Raw genomic sequence first — 23,206 nt, 5'->3', positions numbered from 1 at the left:
ACACACACACACACACACACACACACACCACACAGTTCTCGATTGTCTTCCTTTGGTTTTCAAGGGATGTCGACCCATTTGCCAATGCTTCCATGGTTTTTGTTGTGATGTTCCTAGTAGACAACCCACATTCGTTGGGTAGCACCGAAAATGGGTTGGAAGTTTTTGACAGTAGTCTTCTGGTTCTTCGTTGTTTCTACCACTCCAACAGTCTTCTTGATCTTCATTTTCGTTCGATGTTGTCCGGCCACTGACCAGGTTCCCCTCTTGACCTGAGGACTCACAACAGGAGGATTACTACGCTAGCTGGAGATTCGTCTGTAAAAACTTGCATTTGTGGTCACAGTGGTGCCTGTGCTAACTTTCCTATGGTGTAGAAATATACCTAGTTGGATGAATCTTATTGTGGCTAGCTGGTCTAGTGGCTAACGCGACGTGCTGGAGTTTTGAGACTATGACCGCGGGTTCAATCCCGGCCGGGGGTATGGTTTGTTTGCAATCGTGTCATTACGATTTCTTGAGCCCTCAAAATAAATATGATTTGGTGGCTGGGTATTCGCGAATGTTCGAAACCCACGAAAGTGGAAAATGCGAATGTTGAAGGAGACCTGTAATGATGAAAATATTTGTGTGGTTATTGTGTTGAATACAATGAGTGTACATACATTATGCATTATGTTGGTCTCACAGGCCATAAATGTTACTGGAGAAAGAGTAAAATTAAAGAAAAAGAACAAAACGGTAAAAGAAAAAAAAGTGACTTTACGGAAGTCACGGATGTTGCTGCCACCTGGTCATTGAGGGTCAGCTTCATGCCTCTGTGTCTTGGAAGCTACTCACCAGAATTTTTTGTTGTTTTGTTACCTATAGAAAAATCTTATTTTTAATTCTGTAAGATTTTTTTCCCAAAAATTCTTGGACCCTGGCTGTCACTCTTGAGATTTGGCCTCTGGACCCAGAAAGGGTTAATTCCCAGATACAGAGGGGGGCAGATAAATGAAGACAAGAAGAACCTGAAGAAAATGTTAACATAGCAACCGTTATGTGAACAGTTCCATGTTATTGGTAAAGTTGTAGACTTTTTCACTGAAGATGACATTGGCATCTAGAAGCACTGCTCTGAAATAGGGTCTAGATCAGTTGATGCCATACTGTCAGTTGTATAAAGCACTGCAGGGTAAAACAGACCAGAGATGCATTACAGAATGTTTTGGTACTCCAGTAAAATGCTCATCAGTGAAAGCACCTCAGCCATCCACCTCAGTTAAAGATGTGCAGTCTTCCAGCTCAGCTAACAATCCATAAAAGGTCCACTTCAGCCCAGTAGGGCACATCACCCTCCACTCCTTTCAAAATCATCATGTACCTTAAATTCTGATCGTTAGGGTAAGAAATATATGTAAGAAATATGTAAGAAATATATATGTTATCTTGGTAGCTATAAGTATTATATTAAATATAACACATCACTGCATCTACCTACAGTTACAGTATCATCACTGTTTATAATTTTGAGACCTAATTTTTTTTTAGGGGGGTGGGGGTGGGCCGTCTAAGGTGGTCGAGAGGAATGTAACCATATTTTTCTCGTATGTTGTTTAGTTCATTTTGCATGATTTTTTATTTGTACATCATTTTGAAGTACATAACTACAGTAAATAATTTTGATATACATGTAAGATAAATGGCAAGTGGGATCTATAACAATTTTAGAATCTGAAGATATAGCTGGTGTAAGTAGATTAATGATTTAATATCAACAGTGAACTAGTAGTAAGAATGTGTAACCACACCCTTGTAGGTGTAGCACTTCCTTTTGATAATGTAATCACCGGGTGTGATATGTACATTTGGAAATCAGCTAATCATTATCGTCATCACTAAGAACTGTTAGACCTACACCTGGAGCTGCAGCACAATACTTAAGGTAGCAAAGCTGTAAATAATTGTTTAGGAGATGGTTTACAGCACTGTAAATAATATACAAGTTAAATGTATAAAACATATGCACATTAGGTAAGATTTGCTAATTCAAGGGGAAAATGGTATGGTATAATTATAATACGGTGGAACCTCGTTTTTCGGACGTAATATGTTCCAGAAGGTTGGCCTAAATTCGAAGCAATATTTCCCATAAGAATTAACATGAATACAATTCATCTGTTAAACACCGAAAAATATTAACAAAAAATACATTTTTTAAAGGTTATAGTTTTACATATACAAAACAATGAGAACTAAATAAAATAAATAAATGAACATTTAAATTGCTATTACATACCTTTATTGAAAAGACTTGTTGGCTTATGGAAGTCAGAGGAGAAGGAGAGAGGGATGACTGATCATGGAGGAAGATTCCCCTTCCAAAAAAAATAAAAACTATAGGTATTAAAGCCCTCTCTGGGACTTTGGCAAGCCTATCTTTCATAGGCTTGTGTCCTGGCAGTGCCTTTTCCTCCTACTTGATATAGGTCCTCTGGCATATTTTTTTCCGAGAAAATCGCATTTGTTTCACCGTTTTTCTTACTCCAATAGTGATCTAGTGTAGTTAGCCTCTCCAGAACTCCATTTTTCTCTTATACCTCAGAAGGGAGAGCATGGGAAGCTATGGTCAGAGGGATAATTACTTTACCTTGGGAGTGATGACGACCGCTCGCCATATAATGACGTACTATTTTATTCATTCTAGAGTATATACCATGTTTCTTTGTTTATATTGTTTATTATGTCATATTAGATTAATTGTGATAGATGAACAAGCTGCAGAGTTGATATTAGCAAATTATTGAATATTCTGTCACCTGAATAATATTGAATAATATTCTGCCAAGATCTGCATGCAGCTGCCTTGCATTTTTACAAATGATTGTCTTAGAAACACTATCTTGAGGTGCATGGTGACTTACTTCACAGTCACACTTGATAAAAAAAACACCATAAACAATGGATGTTAAGGAAATGTTTGAATGCACGGAGTATGTGCTCACTCGCCGACGGACAAAGGGAGACTGACTCGCCTATGCAGCGATGTCCCGGCGGGAGATGGGCTTACACGTCTAATACGGCTGATATACGAGGCAACGGCTGATATACGAGGCAACGGCTGAAATACGAGGCAACGGCTGAAATACGGAGCAAAATTTCCACCAAAAACTCGGCCTGAATCTGCTGATAAACGAGGTTCCACTGTATATTGTAATGATGCATTTAACTACATAATTCTGTACTCTACTGTATATGCAGCAGCAGCAAGAGTGAGTGAATGTGTAACTCATGAACCTAGTGTTTTGAGGATGTTAATAATGCAACATGTAGAATTATTTTACCTGTAGTGGAAGTGTACAGTGTTTTGTTTTGAATATTACTTTTACATTTACAAGAGAATAATTGAGACATGGATGAATGTGTGGCCATATTTCCTAACTGCCAGATATATTACAAGTTTTTATATTAGCTTTTCTGCTTTGTAATAGGAACTAATTTAATATTCACTCTTTAGTAAATGGATGTGTAGACATGTTAATAATAATTCTTGTTTCCATACATTTCCTCCAACAGGTTTAAACAATCTGTGCGGCCTGGTAGCCAAGCTGTCTCCAGTAACTGGGGGTTTGTTACCAATTTAATTGCTGTTATTCCATTGCAGTACTGTGCAATTATTTGCAAATTCTGCTGTTCTCTTGCTGGGAAATTACTTTGGGTTGGCTGTGTCATTATGCCTCTACTTCCTGAAGTAGCTTGCGATGCTAATTTGACTGTCTAATCTCGATGATTTTATTCACTGTGTTGTAAGCAAGCTTTTTTTTTATTGTAGCGTTTGATAAATTTAATGTTTTTTGTGGGAATACTTGTATATACACATTTACACATTCTGGAGTGCATTCACACTGTTGGTGCTAAGTTGTAAGGACATGTTGTCCTTTGATCCCCATAGAGCATCAGTATTTGAAACCCAGTTCGATTGTGAAATCTTTGGAGCAATATTGAGTAGTGTCCCAGGTCCCTGGAGGATAAATTTAAGATACAAAAATTTCTGGTTGTTTACTTAGTAGAAACATCAGGCTAATGAAGTGCAGTTCTGATGCAGTAGCCCCAGTTTATTTCACACAGCATCTCCCAGTAAATTATAACAGAAGATAGGAAGATTAAAGCAGGCAAGAGTCAGGGCAGTAATAGCTTAACAGGTTTTAATAATAAATATGTGACAGTGTAGAACAGGCATGTAATGCAACTTATCTATAGCTGGATATAAATATTGAAGAATGCCAGTGTTATGTTAATTACACAACATTCCTAATACACCTTAGTCCTGATTTTGTTTTTGTTGGTGCTTGAATTTCCCAGTATATTATCATATGCTTTATTCTTCAAAACATAGACGAGTTGACCTAACCTTAGCTTTCTCCTCACCTCTACCTAACCAGTTTATTTTTCCTCACCTCTTTACTTACCTTGTCTTCCACCCTCATAATCATTCCACCTGGCATTCTCCCATTTCCTGCTTCAGTTATGGCATTTTGGGATATTATTGTACCTTCATGTTTAGATTGTTATTTATATTAATGTTTATTTTGTTTGGATGTTGCCAAAAAGCACATACAGGACCCCCATCACAAATCCTGCTTCATTGGGACTTGTAGTGTGCCGGATTATTGAGTTTGCCAGATTGTAGAGTGGTTAGGTTAGAATACACTTAATAAAGTTAATCAACTTTATTAAGTGTATTCTAGCACAAGAAAGTTAATTGAACATCGGCAAAAATCTAACTTTTCCGCTACTTTGAGCTCAATTTCAAGGTACTTTTTGTTGTGAAAGCAACCAAAATCATATCTATTTTTGTAATATTTCTTCCATTCCATCAAATAAGACCAAAAAAAAAAAAAAAGAGAATGCAGCCATAAAAACCATACAAAAATATACCGCTAAGGGGTGGCGAACGGCTGAGAAGTGAACTCAGATATTTATCGTCTGATTTTTGTTAATTTTTGGTGTAACTTTAGAAGCATCTTTCCATCGTACATTGCCGAAGTTTCAGTGAGATACCCCAACAAACAACTAAAACAAAAATATTTACCAAAAAAACATATATGGCAAGCCCAAGCCAGGTCTTCTTCTTTCAACACACCGGCCGTATCCCACCGAGGTGGGGTGGCCCAAAAGGAAAAACGAAAGTTTCTCCTTTTACATTTAGTAATACAGTGGACCCCCGCTTAACGATCACCTCCCAATGCGACCAATTATGTAAGTGCGTTTGTACGTGTATGTTTGTGGGTCTGAAATGGACTAATCTACTTCACAATATTCCTTATGGGAACAAATTCGGTCAGTACTGGCACCTGAACATACTTCTGGAATGAAAAAATATCGTTAACCGGGGGTCCACTGTATATACAGGAGAAGAGGTTACTAGCCCCTTGCTCCTGGCATTTTAGTCGCCTCCTACAACATGCATGGCTTACGGAGGAAGAATTCTGTTCCACTTCCCCATGGAGGTAAGAGAAATAAACAAGAACAAGAACTAGTAAGAAAACAGAAGAAAACCCAGAGGCCTGTGTATATATATGCTTGTACATGTATGTGTAGTGTGGCCTAAGTGTAAGTAGAAGTAGCAAGACATACCTGAAACCTTGCATGTTTATGAGACAGAAAAATGGACACCAGCAATCCTACCATCATGTAAAACAATTACGGGCTTTCGTTTTACTCACTTGGCAGGACTGTAGTACCTCCCTGGGCGGTTGCTGTTTACCAACCTACTACCTAGGCCCAAGCCAGGTACTGGAAATAAATCTCTCTGACTTATTTTAGGTTATCCTTGGTTCTCTATACATATGCTGCTATGTATAATAATCTGTAACTGTATTCATGTAGGTTGTTAGACAGCAACTACCCAGGGAGATACTACCGTCCTGCTAAGTGAGTGTAAAATGAAAGCCTGTAATTGTTTTCCGTGATGGTAGGATTGCTGGTGTCTTTTTAGTCTCATAAACATGCAAGATTTCAGGTATGTCTTGTTACTTCTACTTATACTAGCTCACACTGCACATACGTGTACACATTTATATATACACACTCATTTTAGTTTTCTTTGATTTGATCTTAATAGTTCTTGGTCTTATTGCTTTTCCTTTTATATTCATGGGGAAGTGGAATAAGAATCTTTCTTCTGTAAGCCATGCGTGTGGTAAAAAGTCAACTAAAATGCTGGGAACAATGGGCTAGTAACCCATTTTCCTTTATAGCCTACTAAAAAGAAAAAACAAAAATGTCAAAGTGGGATGTTCGAATGTGCATGGATGTTGTGCGAATGATAAGAAAGTGATGATTGTGGATGTTATGAATGAGAAGAAGCTGGATGTCCTGGCTTCAAGTGAAACAAAGCTGAAGGGGGTGGAAGAGTTTGTGGGGAGAAATAAATGGGATTAGGTCAGGGGTTTCAAATAGTTGGAGCTAAAGGAGGAGTAGCAATAATGTCAAATGATAATTTATTTTTTTTTATTAACACATCGGTTGATTCCCATCAAGGCAGGGTGGACCGAAAAAGAAAAACTCATCATCATTCACTCCATCACTGTCTTGCCAAGGGATGCTTTACACCACAGTTTATAAAACTGCAACATTAACACCCCTCCCTCAGAGTGCAGACACTGTACTTACCATCTCCAGGACACGAGTCCGGCTTGTCGGTTTCCCTGAATCCCTTCATAAATGCTACTTTGCTCACACTCCAACAGCACGTCAAGTATTAAAAACCATTTGTCTCCATTCACTCCTATCAAATACGCTCACGCATTCTTGCTGGAAGTCCAAACCCCTCGCACACAAAACCTCCTTTACTCACTCCCTCCAACCTTTCCTAGGCCGACCCCTACCCCGCCTTCCCTCCACTACAGATTTAAACACACTCGAAGTCATTCTGTTTCGTTCCATTCTCTCTACATGTCCGAACCACCTCAACAACCCTTCCTCATCCCTCTGGACAATAGTTTTGGCAATCCCGCACCTCCTTCTACCTTCCAAACTATGAATTCTCTGCATTATATTCACACCACACATTGCCCTCAGACATGAAATCTCCACTTCCTCTAGCCTTCTCCTCACTGCAACATTCATCACCCATGCTTCACACCCATATAAGAGCGTTGGTAAGACTATACTCTCATACATTCCCCTCTTTGCTTCCAAGGAAAAATTTCTTCGTCTACACAGACTCTTAAGTGCACCGCTCATCCTTTTCCCCTCATCACTTATGTGGTTTGCCTCATCTTTCATAGACCCATCTGCTGACACGTCCACTCCAAGATATCTGAATACATTCACTTCCTCCATACTCTCTCCCTCCAATCTGATATCTATTCGTCACCTACTCTTTTTGTTATCCTCATAACCTTACTGTTTCCTATATTCACTTTTTCTTTGTATATACCCTACCAAATTCATCCACCAACCTTTGCAACTTCTCATCAGAATCTTCCAAGAGCACAAGGTCATCAGCAAAAAGCAACTGTGACAACTCCCATTTTGTGTTTGATTCTTTATCTTTTAACTCCACACCTCTTGCCAAGACCCTCGCATTTACTTCTCTTACAACCCCATCTATAAATACAGTGGAACCTCTACTTGTGAGTTTAATCCATTCCATGACCTTGCTCGCAACTGGATTTGCTAGTTTGCAGAGTCAATTTTCCTAATTTAAATTAACTGAAATGCAATTAATCCGTTCCAGTGGAATTATGTACTTCAATAATTTCGCTAATATCAATTCTACGGCTTATTTATCTATCTCATTTCATCTAATATGACATAATAAACAATATAAATAACATAGAAATCTGATATATACTCTGGAATGAATAAAATGTCATTCATGTAGTGGTATGGGCGGTGTCGGCGGTGGACGAGTTTGTCTGGAGACCGGGCAAAATATTTCATGAATAATTTCGCTAATATCATCTATACAGCTTATTTATCTATCACAGTTCATCTAATATGACATAACAAACAATATAAATTACATATAAACATGATATATACATACTCTAGAATGAGTAAAATATGTCATTATCTAACAGGTGGAGGCGGCCACAACCACTCCCTCTTTGTTGTGGTAAACACTGCCATCTAGTGACGGCCTTATGAAGCCGTCTGTTATTATTATTATTATTATTATTATTATTATATATAGTACATTATTTTTATATATGTATTATTATTATACATACATTATTATACGTATTATTATTATACATATTATTATTATACATATTATTATTATTATTATTTTTATATAAATACAGGTCCGCCATCACAAATCCGGCAATCAGTTATTCGGCACTAATTTTGGCTAGCATAATTTCAAATTTCCAGGGTTGCCACACCAACCTGCTGGTACTGTTTGGTTTATCTGGAGTTTATCTGGAGAGAGTTCCGGGGGTCAACGCCCCCGCGGCCCGGTCTGTGACCAGGCCTCCTTAGGTCAGTGTCCCAGGATGCGACCCACACCAGTCGACTAACACCCAGGTACCCATTTTACTGATGGAGAACATAGACAACAGGTGGAAAGAAACACGTCCAATGTTTCTACTCTGGCTGGGAATCGAACCCAGGCCCTCACCGTGTGAAGCGAGAGCATTAACCACCAGGCCACCAGAGCCCTGGTAGCACTACTTGCTGCATAAGTCATTCCAATTTCTTTTTCTCCATTTATTGTTTTAACCTGCTTACTTTTAGCCCTAGCCATGGTTCCAATGAATAAAAGAAATGCTTCTCATTATGTAAAGCAGCTACACAGTACATTATCCATTAAAGATAAGGTGGCTTTGAAGCAACTGTCGGTTGCCATGAGCTTATTCTCATGAAGCAGGAGAATATGCTTTATTATTACACTAATATCAACACTACAGCTTATTTACTTATCACAATTGATCTAATATGACATAAGAAATAATATAAATAACATAAAGCATGTTAAATACTTGAGAATGAATAATAATTGGCATAACACCGAGCAGTTCGACAGAGTTATGAAGAGGATATGGTAAACAAATACCAGTCTCCTATCCTTGTCTTGGTGGTTTATATTAGAGAAAACGGAGTGTAGCACAGGGCTAACTATGATATTCACTCGTATTCCACCATAAACCTGAAACAAAGTTATTTTCTCTCTATAGATTATCACACATAGCAGCATATGTGTAGAGAACCTAGGATAACCCCAAAAAAGTCAATGTGGCTTATTTTTAGTGCCTGACTTGGGTTAGCCATATATGATTTTTGGTAAATATTCGATTCCCAGCCAGGGTAGAAACATTAGGAGTGTTTCTTTACACCTGTTGTCTATGTTTACCCATCAGTAAATGGGTACCTGGGTGTTAGTCGACTAGTGTGGGTGTTATCCTGGGACACTGACCTAATTTTCTTGAAATACTCAGCATAACAAGTGCCTTTCTATACAGTAGTATGTCACTCGTATTGTAGATAGTGACCCTCGTATTGTAGATAGTCTTAATGACCCTCGTGTAGTATATAGTCTTTTTAGTATGATAATAAGATGTTATCTTCATTATAGAATAATAATGACGGCCGACTTGTTGAAAAAAAAAAAAAAATAAGGTAAAAGGACCCCAATGGAAATAAGTCGCTCTGTCTGACTTTTGGGTTATCCCAGGTTCTCTGAACATATGCTGCTTTGTATGATAATTCTATGTAACTGTATTTGTGTATACCTGAATAAACTTACTTACTTACTGATGTCAGCTAGGCCTGTATACCTTATACATGTACGTGTAGTAAATAAAATTATTATTATTATTATTATTATATTATTTTCTCAGTTGTTTGTTGGGTTATCTTACTCAAACTTGGGCAATGTATGATGGGAAGATACTTCTTCAGGTACACCAAAAATGAAAGAAATCAGACCATAAATAGCGGAGTTCACTTCTTAGTCGTTAGCAGCCGCTTAGCAGTATATTTTTGTATGGTTGTTATGGTTATATTCTCATTTTTTCGGTCTCATTTGATAGAATGAAAGATATATTACAGAAATAGATATGATTTTGATTGCTTTCATGACGAAAAGTACCTTGAAATTGCGCTCACAGTAGCGAAAATGTTGTATTCTTTAGTGAAGCTCAAGAGTAAACAAATGACGTCACTGTCCAATACCTGTCCGCCTGCCAGTCCAAATTCCAGTACGGAGTCAAGAATGGGTTTACATTATTTATACAATTATTACAATAATGCAGTAGTCTGCATAACAGTAAATCTTCTAATTTTTTTGTGAATAAAAATTCCAAATTCCATAATGTAAGAGGGGCCTGGAGCTGTGACTGATGAACAGAGAAAATGTTATTTTAGTGCCAGGAATGTCTGCATTGTTTATTCTGAACTCTGTTTTGAAATTGGCATCTGTTGAAATTTGTGTGAAATCGGCCAAATTGCCAATTTCTGACCACTTATTGGGTAGTTGAAATAAGTGAATGGGAGGTTTCTTGTACTCAGTTGACAGACTAGAAGTAAATAAGTTTATTCAGGTATACACAAATACAGTTACATAGATTATCATACATAGCAGTGTATGTATAGTTACATAGATTATCATACATAGCAGTGTATGTATAGAGAACCTGGGATAACCCAGATAAGTCAAAGTGACTTACTTCCAGTACCTGGCTTGGGCTTGCCATATATGATTTTTGGTAAATATTTTTTTTCCTCGGTTGTTTGTTGGGCTATCTCATTGAAACTTGGGCAGTGTATGATGGAAAGATGCTTCTTAACATACAACAAAAATAAAAATGACGGGCGATAAATAAGATAGTTCACTTCTCAGCCATTAGCCGCCACTTTGCAGCATATTTTCGTATGGTTTTTATGGTTGCATTCTCATTTTTTGGACTCATTTGATATAATGGAAGATATATTATAGAAAGAGACATGATTTTGATTGCTTTCATGACGAAAAGTACCTTGAAATTGAGCTCAAAGTTGCGGAAATGTTCGATTTTTGCCGATGTTCAATGAACTTTGTGTAAGTCAAGTTGGTTAATTTTATTAAGTGTATTCTAACTTAACCACTCTGTAATTCGACAAACTCAGTAATCCGGCACACTACAGGTCCCAATGATGCCGGATTTGTGATGGAGGACCTGTAATTTGTAATTTTTATTCACACAAAAAATATAAGATTTACTGTTATTCCTTATTGCAATAATTGTATAAATAATGTTAACCTATTCACTACTGCATATTGAATGGACAGTGACATCATTTGTTTACTCTGAAACATAGCCAAGCAATGGACCATTTCTCCTACATTGAGCTCAATTTCAAGGCACTTTTCATTGTGAAAGCAATCTAAATCGTATCTATTTCTATAATAAATCTTCCATTCTATCAAATGAGACCAGAAAAATACGAGAATACAACCATAAAAACCATTCAAAATTACTAAGTGGTGGCTGATTGCCGAGAAGTGAAGTCCATTATTTATGCTTAGATTTCTTTCATTTTTAGTGTACATTAAGAAGCATCATTCCATCATACATTGCCCAAGTTTCAATAAGATAGTCCAACAAATAAATGAGATACAATTCTCGAGATAGAGCAAGAGCCCCTCACCAATGTCAAGGAACCTGCCTTGAGGTCTGCTTGCTTATGGAAATTTTGCTCGCGTATGAAAGCAAAAAATCGACCCATCGACTGCTTGTATTTGGAAAAACTCACACGTTGACACGCTCGCAAGTAGAGGTTCCACTGTATATTGCTCTGTTTTTACATTGCTTCACCATTCTCTTAACCTCTCACTTTCTCTCAATGTACTCTTGCCTCCTTGCATCACTTCTACTTTGTAAAAACCTCTCATATGCTAACTTTTTCTCCCTTACTACTCTCTTAACATCATTATTCCACCAATCGCTCTTCTTCCCTCCCGCACCCACTTTCCTGTAACCACAAACTTTTGCTGAACACACTAACACTACATTCTTAAACCTACCCAATACATCTTCGACCCCATTGTGTATACTCTCACTAGCCCATCTGTCCTCCAATAGTTTATATGTTGCCCCTCTCTTACTTGTTGCTTCTGTTTTCCTTGTGTCCCATCTACCTTTTACTCTCACTGCAGCTACAGCTAAAAAGTGATTTGATATATCTGTGCCCCCTCTATAAACATGTACATCCCGAAGTCTACTCAACAGTCTTTTATCTACCAATACATAGTCCAGCAAACTACTGTCATTATGCCCTACATCATATCTTGTATACTTATTTATCCTCTTTATCTTAAAATATGTATTACCTATAACTAAAGCTCTTTCTTGACAAAATTCAATCAAAGGGCTCCCATTATCATTTACACTTGGCACCCCAAACTTGCGTACCACACCCTCTCTAAGTGTTTCTCCTACTTTAGCAGTTAGGTCCCCTACCACAATTTTCCTGTCACTTGGTTCAAAGGTTCCTATACATTCACTTACCATCTCCCAAAATCTCTCTCTCTCTCTCTCATCTACACTCCTCTCTTCTCCAGGTGCATACACGCTTATTATGACCCACTTTTCGCATCCAACCCAAGGGGGAATATAAATGTATTATTTAAGGTTTATGTAGAGTAAAATAAGGGTTGGATATGAAAAATGGGTTATAGTAAGCATTTATGCACCTGGAGAAGAGAGAAGTGTAGAGGAGACAGAGATTTTGGGAAATGTTGAGTGCATGGGGAGTTTTGAACCAAGTGTGAGAGTAATTGTGGTTGGGGATTTCAATGCTAAAGTGGGTAAAAATGTTGTGGAGGGAGTAGTAGGTAAATTTGGGGTGCCAGGGGTAAATGAAAATTGGGACCCTTTAATTGAGCTATGTGTAGAAAGAGGTTTGGTAGTAAGTAATACAGTAGGACCCCACTTATTCGGCAGGTTAGGTTCCAGGCTACTGCCAGAAAGCAGAACTCCATTTTTTTCATTTATAAATGCATATAAATGCCAGATAACAAGTTGACACTAACATATATTAAGTTAGCAATAGAACTAGGCATTAAAATGTAAAATACACACACAGTACAGATTATATACCTCTAAATATTTGTAGTCTTAATGTAGGGCAAAAATGAGTAGTATTTACTCTAAGAAGTCAGGTGTGGTAGCCCTCCTGGCCACCCCACCCACACATACTATACAGTGATGCTTAAAGCTCCCTAGAGTGATAAAATGCATATACAGTACACGTATTACTTACCTTAAAATACTTAGTCTTAATGGTCTTAATGTAGGGTGAGAGGTTAAAAGTATTTATTTGTAGAAAGTAATGTGGGAGGTATGGCATCCTGCCTGGCCACTTATACCTGCTACAACATTAAGCTCCCTAAAGCGATAAAATGCATATATAGTACACTCGTTAATTACCATAAAATATTTGTAGTGTTAATGTAGGGTGAGAGGTGAGTTTTATTTGTATGAAGTCAGGTTGGGAAGTATTGGTAGCCAGGAAGGGCAGCCCTCACCACCCCACCCACACATAATGTAAAACCAGATGAATGCATCTGGTTTTGGTCACTTTACATTGTGTACAAGTTGTGTCCATGTTGATACAGTAGAATAAATAGAGAAATGCTCCCATTTTTAGAAGAAGTAACACCCTGAGTGAAGGCATATGAAAGGAATAATTTTCTAGTTACCCCCAGTGATATTATAGTGACACATTTTTCATGATGTTGGACTACAAGTTGCCTGGCTACCACAGGTTGCCTGCCTGCCACAAGTCCTACAAGTCTCCTGGCTACCACAAGTCCTACAAGTCACCTGGCTACCACATCTCATTTTTTTTTTTTTTTTTTTTAACAAGTCGGCCATCTATCACCAAGGCAGGGTGACCCAAAAAGAAAGAAAATCTCCAAAAAGAAAATACTTTCATCATCATTCAACACTTTCACCACACTCGCACATTATCACTGTTTTTGCAGAGGTGCTCAGAATACAACAGTTTAGAAGTATATACGTATAAAGATACACAACATATCCCTCCAAACTGCTAATGTCCCAAACCCCTCCTTTAGAGTGCAGGCATTGTACTTCCCATTTCCAGGACTCAAGTCCGACTATATGAAAATAACCGGTTTCCCTGAATCTCTTCACTAAATATTACCCTGCTCACACTCCAACAGATCGTCAGGTCCCAAGTACCATTCGTCTCCATTCACTCCTATCTAACACGCTCGCGCACGCTTGCTGGAAGTCCAAGCCCCTTACCCACAAAACCTCCTTTACCCCCTCTCTCCAACCCTTTCGAGGACGACCCCTACCCCGCCTTCCTTCCCCTATAGATTTATATGCTTTCCATGTCATTCTACTTTGATCCATTCTCTCTAAATGACGAAACCACCTCAACAACCCCTCTTCTGCCCTCTGACTAATACTTTTATTAACTCCACACTTTCTCCTAATTTCCACACTCCGAATTTTCTGCATAATATTTACACCACACATTGCCCTTGAACAGGACATCTCCACTGCCTCCAACCGTCTCCTCGCTGCTGCATTTACCACCCAAGCTTCACACCCATATAAGAGTGTTGGTACTACTATACTTTCATACATTCCCTTCTTTGCCTCCATAGATAACGTTTTTTGACTCCACATATACCTCAACGCACCACTCACCTTTTTTCCCTCATCAATTTTATGATTAACCTCATCCTTCATAAATCCATCCGCTGACACGTCAACTCCCAAGTATCTGAAAACATTCACTTCTTCCATATTCCTCCTCCCCAATTTGATATCCAATTTTTCTTTATCTAAATCATTTGACACCCTCATCACCTTACTCTTTTCTATGTTCACTTTCAACTTTCTACCTTTACACACATTCCCAAACTCATCCACTAACCTTTGCAATTTTTCTTTAGAATCTCCCATAAGCACAGTATCATCAGCAAAAAGTAACTGTGTCAATTCCCATTTTGAATTTGATTCCCTATAATTTAATCCCACCCCTCTCCCAAACACCCTAGCATTTACTTCCTTTACAACCCCATCTATAAATATATTAAACAACTATGGTGACATTACACATCCCTGTCTAAGACCTACTTTTACCGGGAAGTAGTCTCCCTCTCTTCTACACACCCTAACCTGAGCCTCACTATCCTCATAAAAACTCTTTACAGCATTTAATAACTTACCACCTATTCCATATACTTGCAACATCTGCCACATTGCTCCTCTATCCACTCTATCATATGCCTTTTCTAAATCCATAAATGCAATAAAAACGTCCCTATCTTTATCTAAATACTGTTCACATATATGCTTCAATGTAAACACCTGATCTACACATCCCCTACCCACTCTAAAACCTCCTTGCTCATCCGCAATCCTACATTCTGTCTTACCTCTAATTCTTTCAATTATAACCCTACCGTACACTTTTCCTGGTATACTCAGTAAGCTTATTCCTCTATAATTTTTACAGTCTCTTTTGTCCCCTTTCCCTTTATATAAAGGGACTATACATGCTCTCTGCCAATCCCTAGGTACCTTCCCCTCTTTCATACATTTATTAAACAAAAGTACCAACCACTCCAACACTATATCCCCCCCTGCTTTTAACATTTCTGTCATGATCCCATCAGTTCCAGCTGCTTTACCCCCTTTCATTTTACGTAATGCCTCACGTACCTCCCCCACACTTACATTCTGCTCTTCTTCACTCCTAAAAGATGGTATACCTCCCTGACCAGTGCATGAAATTACTGCCTCTGTTTCTTCCTTAACATTTAAAAGTTCCTCAAAATATTCTCGCCATCTACCCAATACCTCCATCTCCCCATCTACTAACTCCCCTACTCTGTTTTTAACTGACAAATCCATATTTTCCCTAGGCTTTCTTAACTTGTTTAACTCACTCCAAAATTTTTTCTTATTTTCATTAAAATTTTTTGACAGTGCCTCTCCCACTCTATCATCTGCTCTCCTTTTGCACTCTCTCACCACTCTCTTTACTTTTCTTTTACTCTCCATATACTCTGCTCTTCTTATAACACTTCTGCTTTGTAAAAACCTCTCATAAGCTACCTTTTTCTCTTTTATCACACCCTTTACTTCATCATTCCACCAATCACTCCTCTTTCCTCCTGCCCCCACCCTCCTATAACCACAAACTTCTGCCCCACATTCTAATACTGCATTTTTAAAACTATTCCAACCCTCTTCAACCCCCCCCACTACTCATCTTTGCACTAGCCCACCTTTCTCCCAATAGTCGCTTATATCTCACCCGAACTTCCTCCTCCCTTAGTTTATACACTTTCACCTCCCTCTTACTTGTTGTTGCCACCTTCCTCTTTTCCCATCTACCTCTTACTCTAACTGTAGCTACAACTAAATAATGATCCGATATATCAGTTGCCCCTCTATAAACATGTACATCCTGGAGCCTACCCATCAACCTTTTATCCACCAATACATAATCTAATAAACTACTTTCATTATGTGCTACATCATACCTTGTATATTTATTTATCCTCTTTTTCATAAAATATGTATTACTTATTACCAAATTTCTTTCTACACATAGCTCAATTAAAGGCTCCCCATTTACATTTACCCCTGGCACCCCAAATTTACCTACTACTCCTTCCATAACATTTTTACCCACTTTAGCATTGAAATCCCCAACCACCATTACTCTCACACTTGATTCAAAACTCCCCACGCATTCACTCAACATTTCGCAAAATCTCTCTCTCTCCTCTACACTTCTCTCTTCTCCAGGTGCATACACGCTTATTATAACCCACTTTTCACATCCAATCTTTATTTTACTCCACATAATCCTTGAATTAATACATTTATAGTCCCTCTTTTCCTGCCATAGCTTATCCTTCAACATTATTGCTACTCCTTCTTTAGCTCTAACTCTATTTGAAACCCCTGACCTAATCCCATTTATTCCTCTCCACTGAAACTCCACCCCCTTCAGCTTTGTTTCACTTAAAGCCAGGACATCCAGCTTCTTCTCATTCATAACATCCACAATCATCTCTTTCTTATCATCTGCACAACATCCATGCACATTCAGACTTCCCACTTTGACAATTTTCTTCTTCTTATTCTTTTTAGTAATCTTTACAGGAAAAGGGGTTACTAGCCCATTGTTCCCGGCATTTTAGTTGACTTTTACAACACGCATGGCTTACGGAAGAAAGATTCTTATTCCACTTACCCATGGATATAAAAGGAAAAGTAATAAGACCAAAAACTATTAAGATAAAATCAAAGAAAACTCAGGTGAGTGTGTATAAATAAATGTGTACATGTATGTGTAGTGTGACCTAAGTGTAAGTAGAAGTAGCAAGATGTACCTGTAATCTTGCATATTTATGAGACAGACAAAAGACATCAGCAATCCTACCGTCATGTAAAACAATCACAGGCTTCGTTTTACACTCACTTGGCAGGACGGTAGTACCTCCCTGGGTGGTTGCTGTCTACCAACCTACTACCTACAACATCTCATATTTATGTTAACTTATTCTACTGTGGGGTGTATTTAGATGGATTAAGGAAAATGTCTATATTAACGTTTTATACGATATTTAATGCTCCTTAGAATGATTATTATTATTATTATTATTATTATTATTATTATTATTATTATTAATATGGCATCTTCAAGACAAATAAGACATTCTTAGTGATTTTAATGTGTACCTGCATGCCAGCACAGCGTGTAAGTTTACTTATGTACAGGTACACATACGTATAATTATCAGTTATAATAATAATAATGTAGGTATGTAGTCTGCCTGGGCTACATACCTACACCTGTCTACATGACTACATGATATTTAACCCTTTCGGGGTTTCCGACGTACTAGTACGGCTTCCGCACCAGGGTTATTGATGTACTAGTACGCCTAATTTCTAGTGCCTTCAAATCTAGTGAGAGAAAGCTGGTAGGCCTACATATGAAGGAATGGGTCTGTGTGGTCAGTGTGCACAGTATAAAAAAAAAGTCCTGCTGCACACAGCACATAATGAGAAAAAAAAACTCCGACCGTGTTTTTGGTTTAAAACGGCGACTTTGCAGTGTATTTTCGTATGGTATTTATAGTTGTATTTTAGTTTTCTTGGTCTCATTTTATAGAATGGAAGACATATTACAGAAATTGAGATGATTTTGATTGGTTTCATAATGAAAAGTACGTTGAAATTGAGCTCAAAGTAGCAGAAATGTTCGATTTTTACCAAAGTTCAAAAGTAAAGAAATCATGCCAAGCTTTCAATACACTTCAACTGGTGAGTCTAATATTCTTTCACAAGTGCGCTGATATTATTTATACCATTTCTACGCTATTTCTACACTAATGCAGTAGTCTGAATAATAGTAAATCTTCTGTTTTTTGTGAGAATAAAAATTCAAAATGGGAAGCAAGAGAGATGTAAGAGGGGCCTGTGGACATGACTAATGAACAGAGAAAATGTTATTTTAGTGTCAGGAATGTCTGTCTTGTTTATTCTGGACCCTATTTGGAAATTGGCATCTTCTGAAATTTGTATGAAATTGGCTAAATTGCAAATTTCTGACCACTTTATGGGATAGTTGATATTGGTAAATGGGTGGTTTGTTGTACTCATTCGATAGCTAAAATGGAGTTCTAGCAAAATAGATATGATTTTTGTTGACTAGTACACTGGAATTGGCCGAAAATAAGGCTCAAATTGGGCAAAATCGCCGATGCATAAACATCGTTGAGACCGCTAACTTCGCGAGAGCATAATTCCGTAAGTTTTCCATAAAATTTCATAATTTTGGTGTCATTCTGATTGGGAAAAGATTCTCTATCATTTCATAAGATTTTTTTTTTTTTCTTGAAAAATTTTCGACCCTGAGAACGAGTTTAGGAGAGGGCCTCTCGACCCTGAAAGGGTTAATGTGGCCCAGAGCCATATTATTACTATCGACATACCATGTTCACTGAATTTAATCGTTTATATTAACTACCTCTAGATGCTATCATAAACAAATGGAGAAGTAATGAATAAGTCATGCTGAGAATTGTATACAAAAGCATTATGTATTAAAGGGAGTGACGTAATGCTTTCCCTTTGCCCGGCTACCACATATATAAACATAAAATGTTTATATGCTGTATAACGTGTTTCTTATATAATTTTGAAGAAAATATCATAGATTCATTAACCCCTTCAGGGTCCAAGGCCCAAATCTGAAGTGGTGCCCCAGTGTCCAAGAATTTTCAAAAAAAAAAATTTATTTTTTCTTATGAAATGGTAGAGAATCTTTTTGTGAAGGTAATAAAACAAAAAGTACGAAATTTGATGGAAAATTGACGAAATTATGCTCTCGCGAATTTTGACGTGTCAGCGATATTTACGAATCGGCGATTTTGCTGACTTCGACTCCCATTTTAGGCCAATTACATTATTCCAGTCAACCAAATTCTTAGCTATTTCACTAGTATTACTTCTATTCTATCGATTGAGCACAAGAAATCGCCAAGTCAACTGTTTCAACTACAAATTAAAGTGATTGGAAATTGTTAATTTGGCCAATTTAACACAAAGTTCAAAATATTCCAATTTCAAAATAGGGTCCAGAATAAACAATGTAGGTATTCCTGGAACTAAACTAACATTTCCTCTGTTCATTAGTTACGTTTTGAGGCTTTACAAATAAATTCCATTTTGATTTTTGATTCACATAATGAATTTTTATTCACACCAAAAAATAGATGATTTACTGTTATGCAATACTGTAATAATTGTATAAATATCATCACCATATTTGTGAATGCATATTAGACCCATCAGCTGGCGTGTATTAGACGTGTGAGGTCGTTTGTTTACTCTTGAATGTCGGCAAAAATTTAACATTTCTGCTACTTTTGGCTCAGTTTCAAGCCATTTCCAGTGCTAAAACCAATCAAAATCATCTCTATTTCTGTAATATGTCTTCCATTCTATCAAATGAGACCAAGAAATCGCAAATACAACTATAAAAAAACTACGAAAAAACACTGCAAAATCGCTGTTTTAATAAAAAAATCATTATTTCAGTTTTTTTATCTCATACACAGTGTGCTGCAGGATCTGTTTTATGTGGTGCACACATACCACATAGATGTATTCTCTCATATCTAGGCCCAAATGTGCCACTCACAGTTTATCAGAGTGAGCCGAGCTCATGACGTAGATCTACGGTTTGGACCCTGAACGCAAAGCCGTAGATCTACGGGACGGACCCTGAAAGGGTTAATGAAAATGTCTATATTGACGTAAAATTAGACATTTAATGTGCCCAAGAGTGATTATTACATAATAGAGAGACGTGCTCATGGAGAATGTAAACAAACTGGGTGGCCCGTGCCGTATTTGAAAGACCACTTGCCATATAGAAAGTTTTGGTCATAATTTGAGATCGCCATATTAGCGGAACATCGTAAGGTGAAATTCCGGAAAGTGGGGCACTACTGTACATACTTTATGAAAAAGAGGATAAATAAGTATACAAGGTATGATATAGCATGTAATGAAAGTAGTTCCTTAGATTATGTATTGGTGGATAAAAGGTTGATGGGGGGAGGCTTCAGGATGTATATGTTTATAGAGGGGCAACTGATATATTGGTTCATTATTTAGTTGTAGCTACAGTTATAGTAAGAGGTAGATGGCACAAAAGGAAAATGGAAACAACAGGTAAGAGAGAGGTGAAAGTGTATAAGCTAAGGGAGGAGGAAGTTAGGGTGAGATATAAGCAACTGTTGGCAGAAAGGTGGGCTTGTGCAAGTATGAGTAGTGGTGGTTGTGGGGGGGAGGGTTGAAGAGGGTTGGAATAGTTTTAAAAATGCAGTATTAGAATGTGGGGCAGAAGTTTGTGGCTATAGAAAGATGGGTGCAGGAGGAAAGATGAGTTATAAGAAGAGCAGAGTATATGGAGTAAAAGAAAGGTGAAGAGAGTGCAAAAGAAGAGCAGATGATAGTGGGAGAGGCACTGTCAAGAAATTTTAATGAAAACAAGAAAAAATTTTGGAGTGAGTTAAATTAAGAAAGCCTAGGGAACAAATGGATTTGTCAGTTAAAAACAGAGTAGGGGAGTTAGTAGAGGGGGAGCTGGAGGTATTGGGTAGATGGTGGGAATATTTTGAGGAACTTCTAAATGTCAACGAAAAAAGGGAAGCGGTCATTTCATGCACTGGTCAGGGAGGTATAACATCTTTTAGGAGTGAACAAGAGCAGGATGTCAATGTGGGGGATGCGTGAGGCATTACGTAGAATGAAAGGGGGTAAAGCAGCAGGAACTGACGGGATTATGACAAACGTTAAAAGCAGGGAGGGATATAGTGTAGGAGTCATTGGTATTTTTGATTAATAAATGTATGGAAAAGAGGAAGGTTCCTAGGGATTGGCAGAGAGCATGTATAGTTCCTTTATATAAAGTGAAAGGGGACAAAAAAAATTGTAAAAATTATAGGGGAATAAGCTTACTGAGTATACCAGGGAAAGTGTACGGTAGGGTTATTGTTGAAAGAATTAGAAACAAGACAGAGTAGGATTGCGAATGAGCAAGGAGGCTTCAGAGTGGGTAGGGGATGTGTAGATCAAGTGTTTACATTGAAGCATATATGTGAACAGTATTTAGATAAAGGTAGGGAAGATTTTATTGCATTTATGGATTTAGAAAAGGCATATGATGGAGTGGATAGGGGAGCAATGTGGCAGATGTTGCAAGTATATGGAATAGGTAGTAAGTTACTAAATACTGTAAAGAGTTTTTATGAGGCTAGTGAGGCTCAGGTTAGGGTGTGTAGAAGAGAGGGAGATCACTTTCTGGTAAAAGTAGGTCTTAGACAGGGATGTGTAATGTCACCATGGTTGTTTAATATATTTATAGATGGGGATGTAGAAGTAAATGCTAGGGTGTTCGGGAGAGGGGTGGGATTAAATTATGGGGAATCAAATACAAAATGGGAGTTGACACAGATACTTTCTGCTGATGATACTGTGCTTTTGGGAGATTCTGAAGAAAAGTTCAAAGGTTAGTGGACAAGTTTGGGAGTGTGTAAAGGTAGAAAGTTGAAAGTGAACATAGATAAGAGTAAGGTGATGATGGTATCAAATGATTTAGATAAAGAAAAATTTTGTCACATTGGAGAGGAGTAGTGCGGAACAAGTGAATGTTTTCAGATATTTGGGAGTTAATGCGTCAGCAGATGGGTTTATGAAGGATGAGTTTTAACCATAGAATTGATGAGGGAAAAAAGGTGAGTGGTGCATTGGGGTATATGTGGAGACTAAAAAAAAAAAAAAAAAACTTTATCACTGGAGGGAAAGAAGGGAATGTATTAAAATATAGTAGTACCAACACTCTTAAATGGATGTGAAGCTTGGGTTGTAAATGCTGCAGTGAGGAGGTAGTTGGAGGCAGTGGTGATGTCCTGTCTAAAGGCAATGTTTATTTTATTTATTTTATTATCACACTGGCCGATTCCCACCAAGGCAGGGTGGCCCGAAAAAGAAAAATTTTCACCATCATTCACTCCATCACTGTCTTGCCAGAAGGGTGCTTTACACTACAGTCTTTAAACTGCAACATTAACACCCCTCCTTCAGAGTGCAGGCACTGTACTTCCCATCTCCAGGACTCAAGTCCGGCCTGCCAGTTTCCCTGAACCCCTTCATAAATGTTACTTTGCTCACACTCCAACAGCACGTCAAGTATTAAAAACCATTTGTCTCCATTCACTCCTATCAAACACGCTCACGCATGCCTGCTGGAAGTCCAAGCCCCTCGCACACAAAACCTCCTTTACACCCTCCCTCCAACCTTTCCTAGGCCGACCCCTACCCCGCCTTCCTTCCACTACAGACTGATACACTCTTTACATGTCCGAACCACCTCAACAACCCTTCCTCAGCCCTCTGGACAACAGTTTTGGTAATCCCGCACTTCCTCCTAACTTCCAAACTACGAATTCTCTGCATTATATTCACACCACACATTGCCCTCAGACATGACATCTTCCCTGCCTCCAGCCTTCTCCTCGCTGCAACATTTATCACCCATGCTTCACACCCATATAAGAGCGTTGGTAAAACTATACTCTCATACATTCCCCTCTTTGCCTCCAAGGACAAAGTTCTTCGTCTCCACAGACTCCTAAGTGCACCACTCACCCTTTTCCCCT

The 23,206-nt window shown here is 38.1% G+C and overlaps 1 protein-coding gene across 6 annotated transcripts in view; it reads left to right on the top strand.

Moving 5' to 3' along the window:
* Positions 1-23,206, top strand: part of LRR (Leucine-rich repeat) — a 705,864-nt gene that overhangs the window by 467,143 nt on the left and 215,515 nt on the right. For 4 of the 6 annotated variants that reach the window (XM_070084668.1, XM_070084665.1, XM_070084667.1 and 1 more), the window contains one exon: positions 3,559-3,609. The exons of the other annotated variants lie outside the window; for them this stretch is intronic. In XM_070084668.1, the coding sequence (XP_069940769.1) occupies positions 3,559-3,609 (51 nt within the window). The remainder of the gene's footprint in view (positions 1-3,558; positions 3,610-23,206) is intronic. 6 annotated transcript variants of the gene reach the window in all.

The sequence above is a fragment of the Cherax quadricarinatus genome, chromosome 13 (genome assembly GCF_038502225.1).
Source record: "Cherax quadricarinatus isolate ZL_2023a chromosome 13, ASM3850222v1, whole genome shotgun sequence".
In the NCBI taxonomy this organism is placed as follows: domain Eukaryota; kingdom Metazoa; phylum Arthropoda; class Malacostraca; order Decapoda; family Parastacidae; genus Cherax; species Cherax quadricarinatus.
The sequence above is the reverse complement of the archived record's forward strand: the minus strand, read 5'-3'. Positions and strand labels throughout refer to the sequence as shown.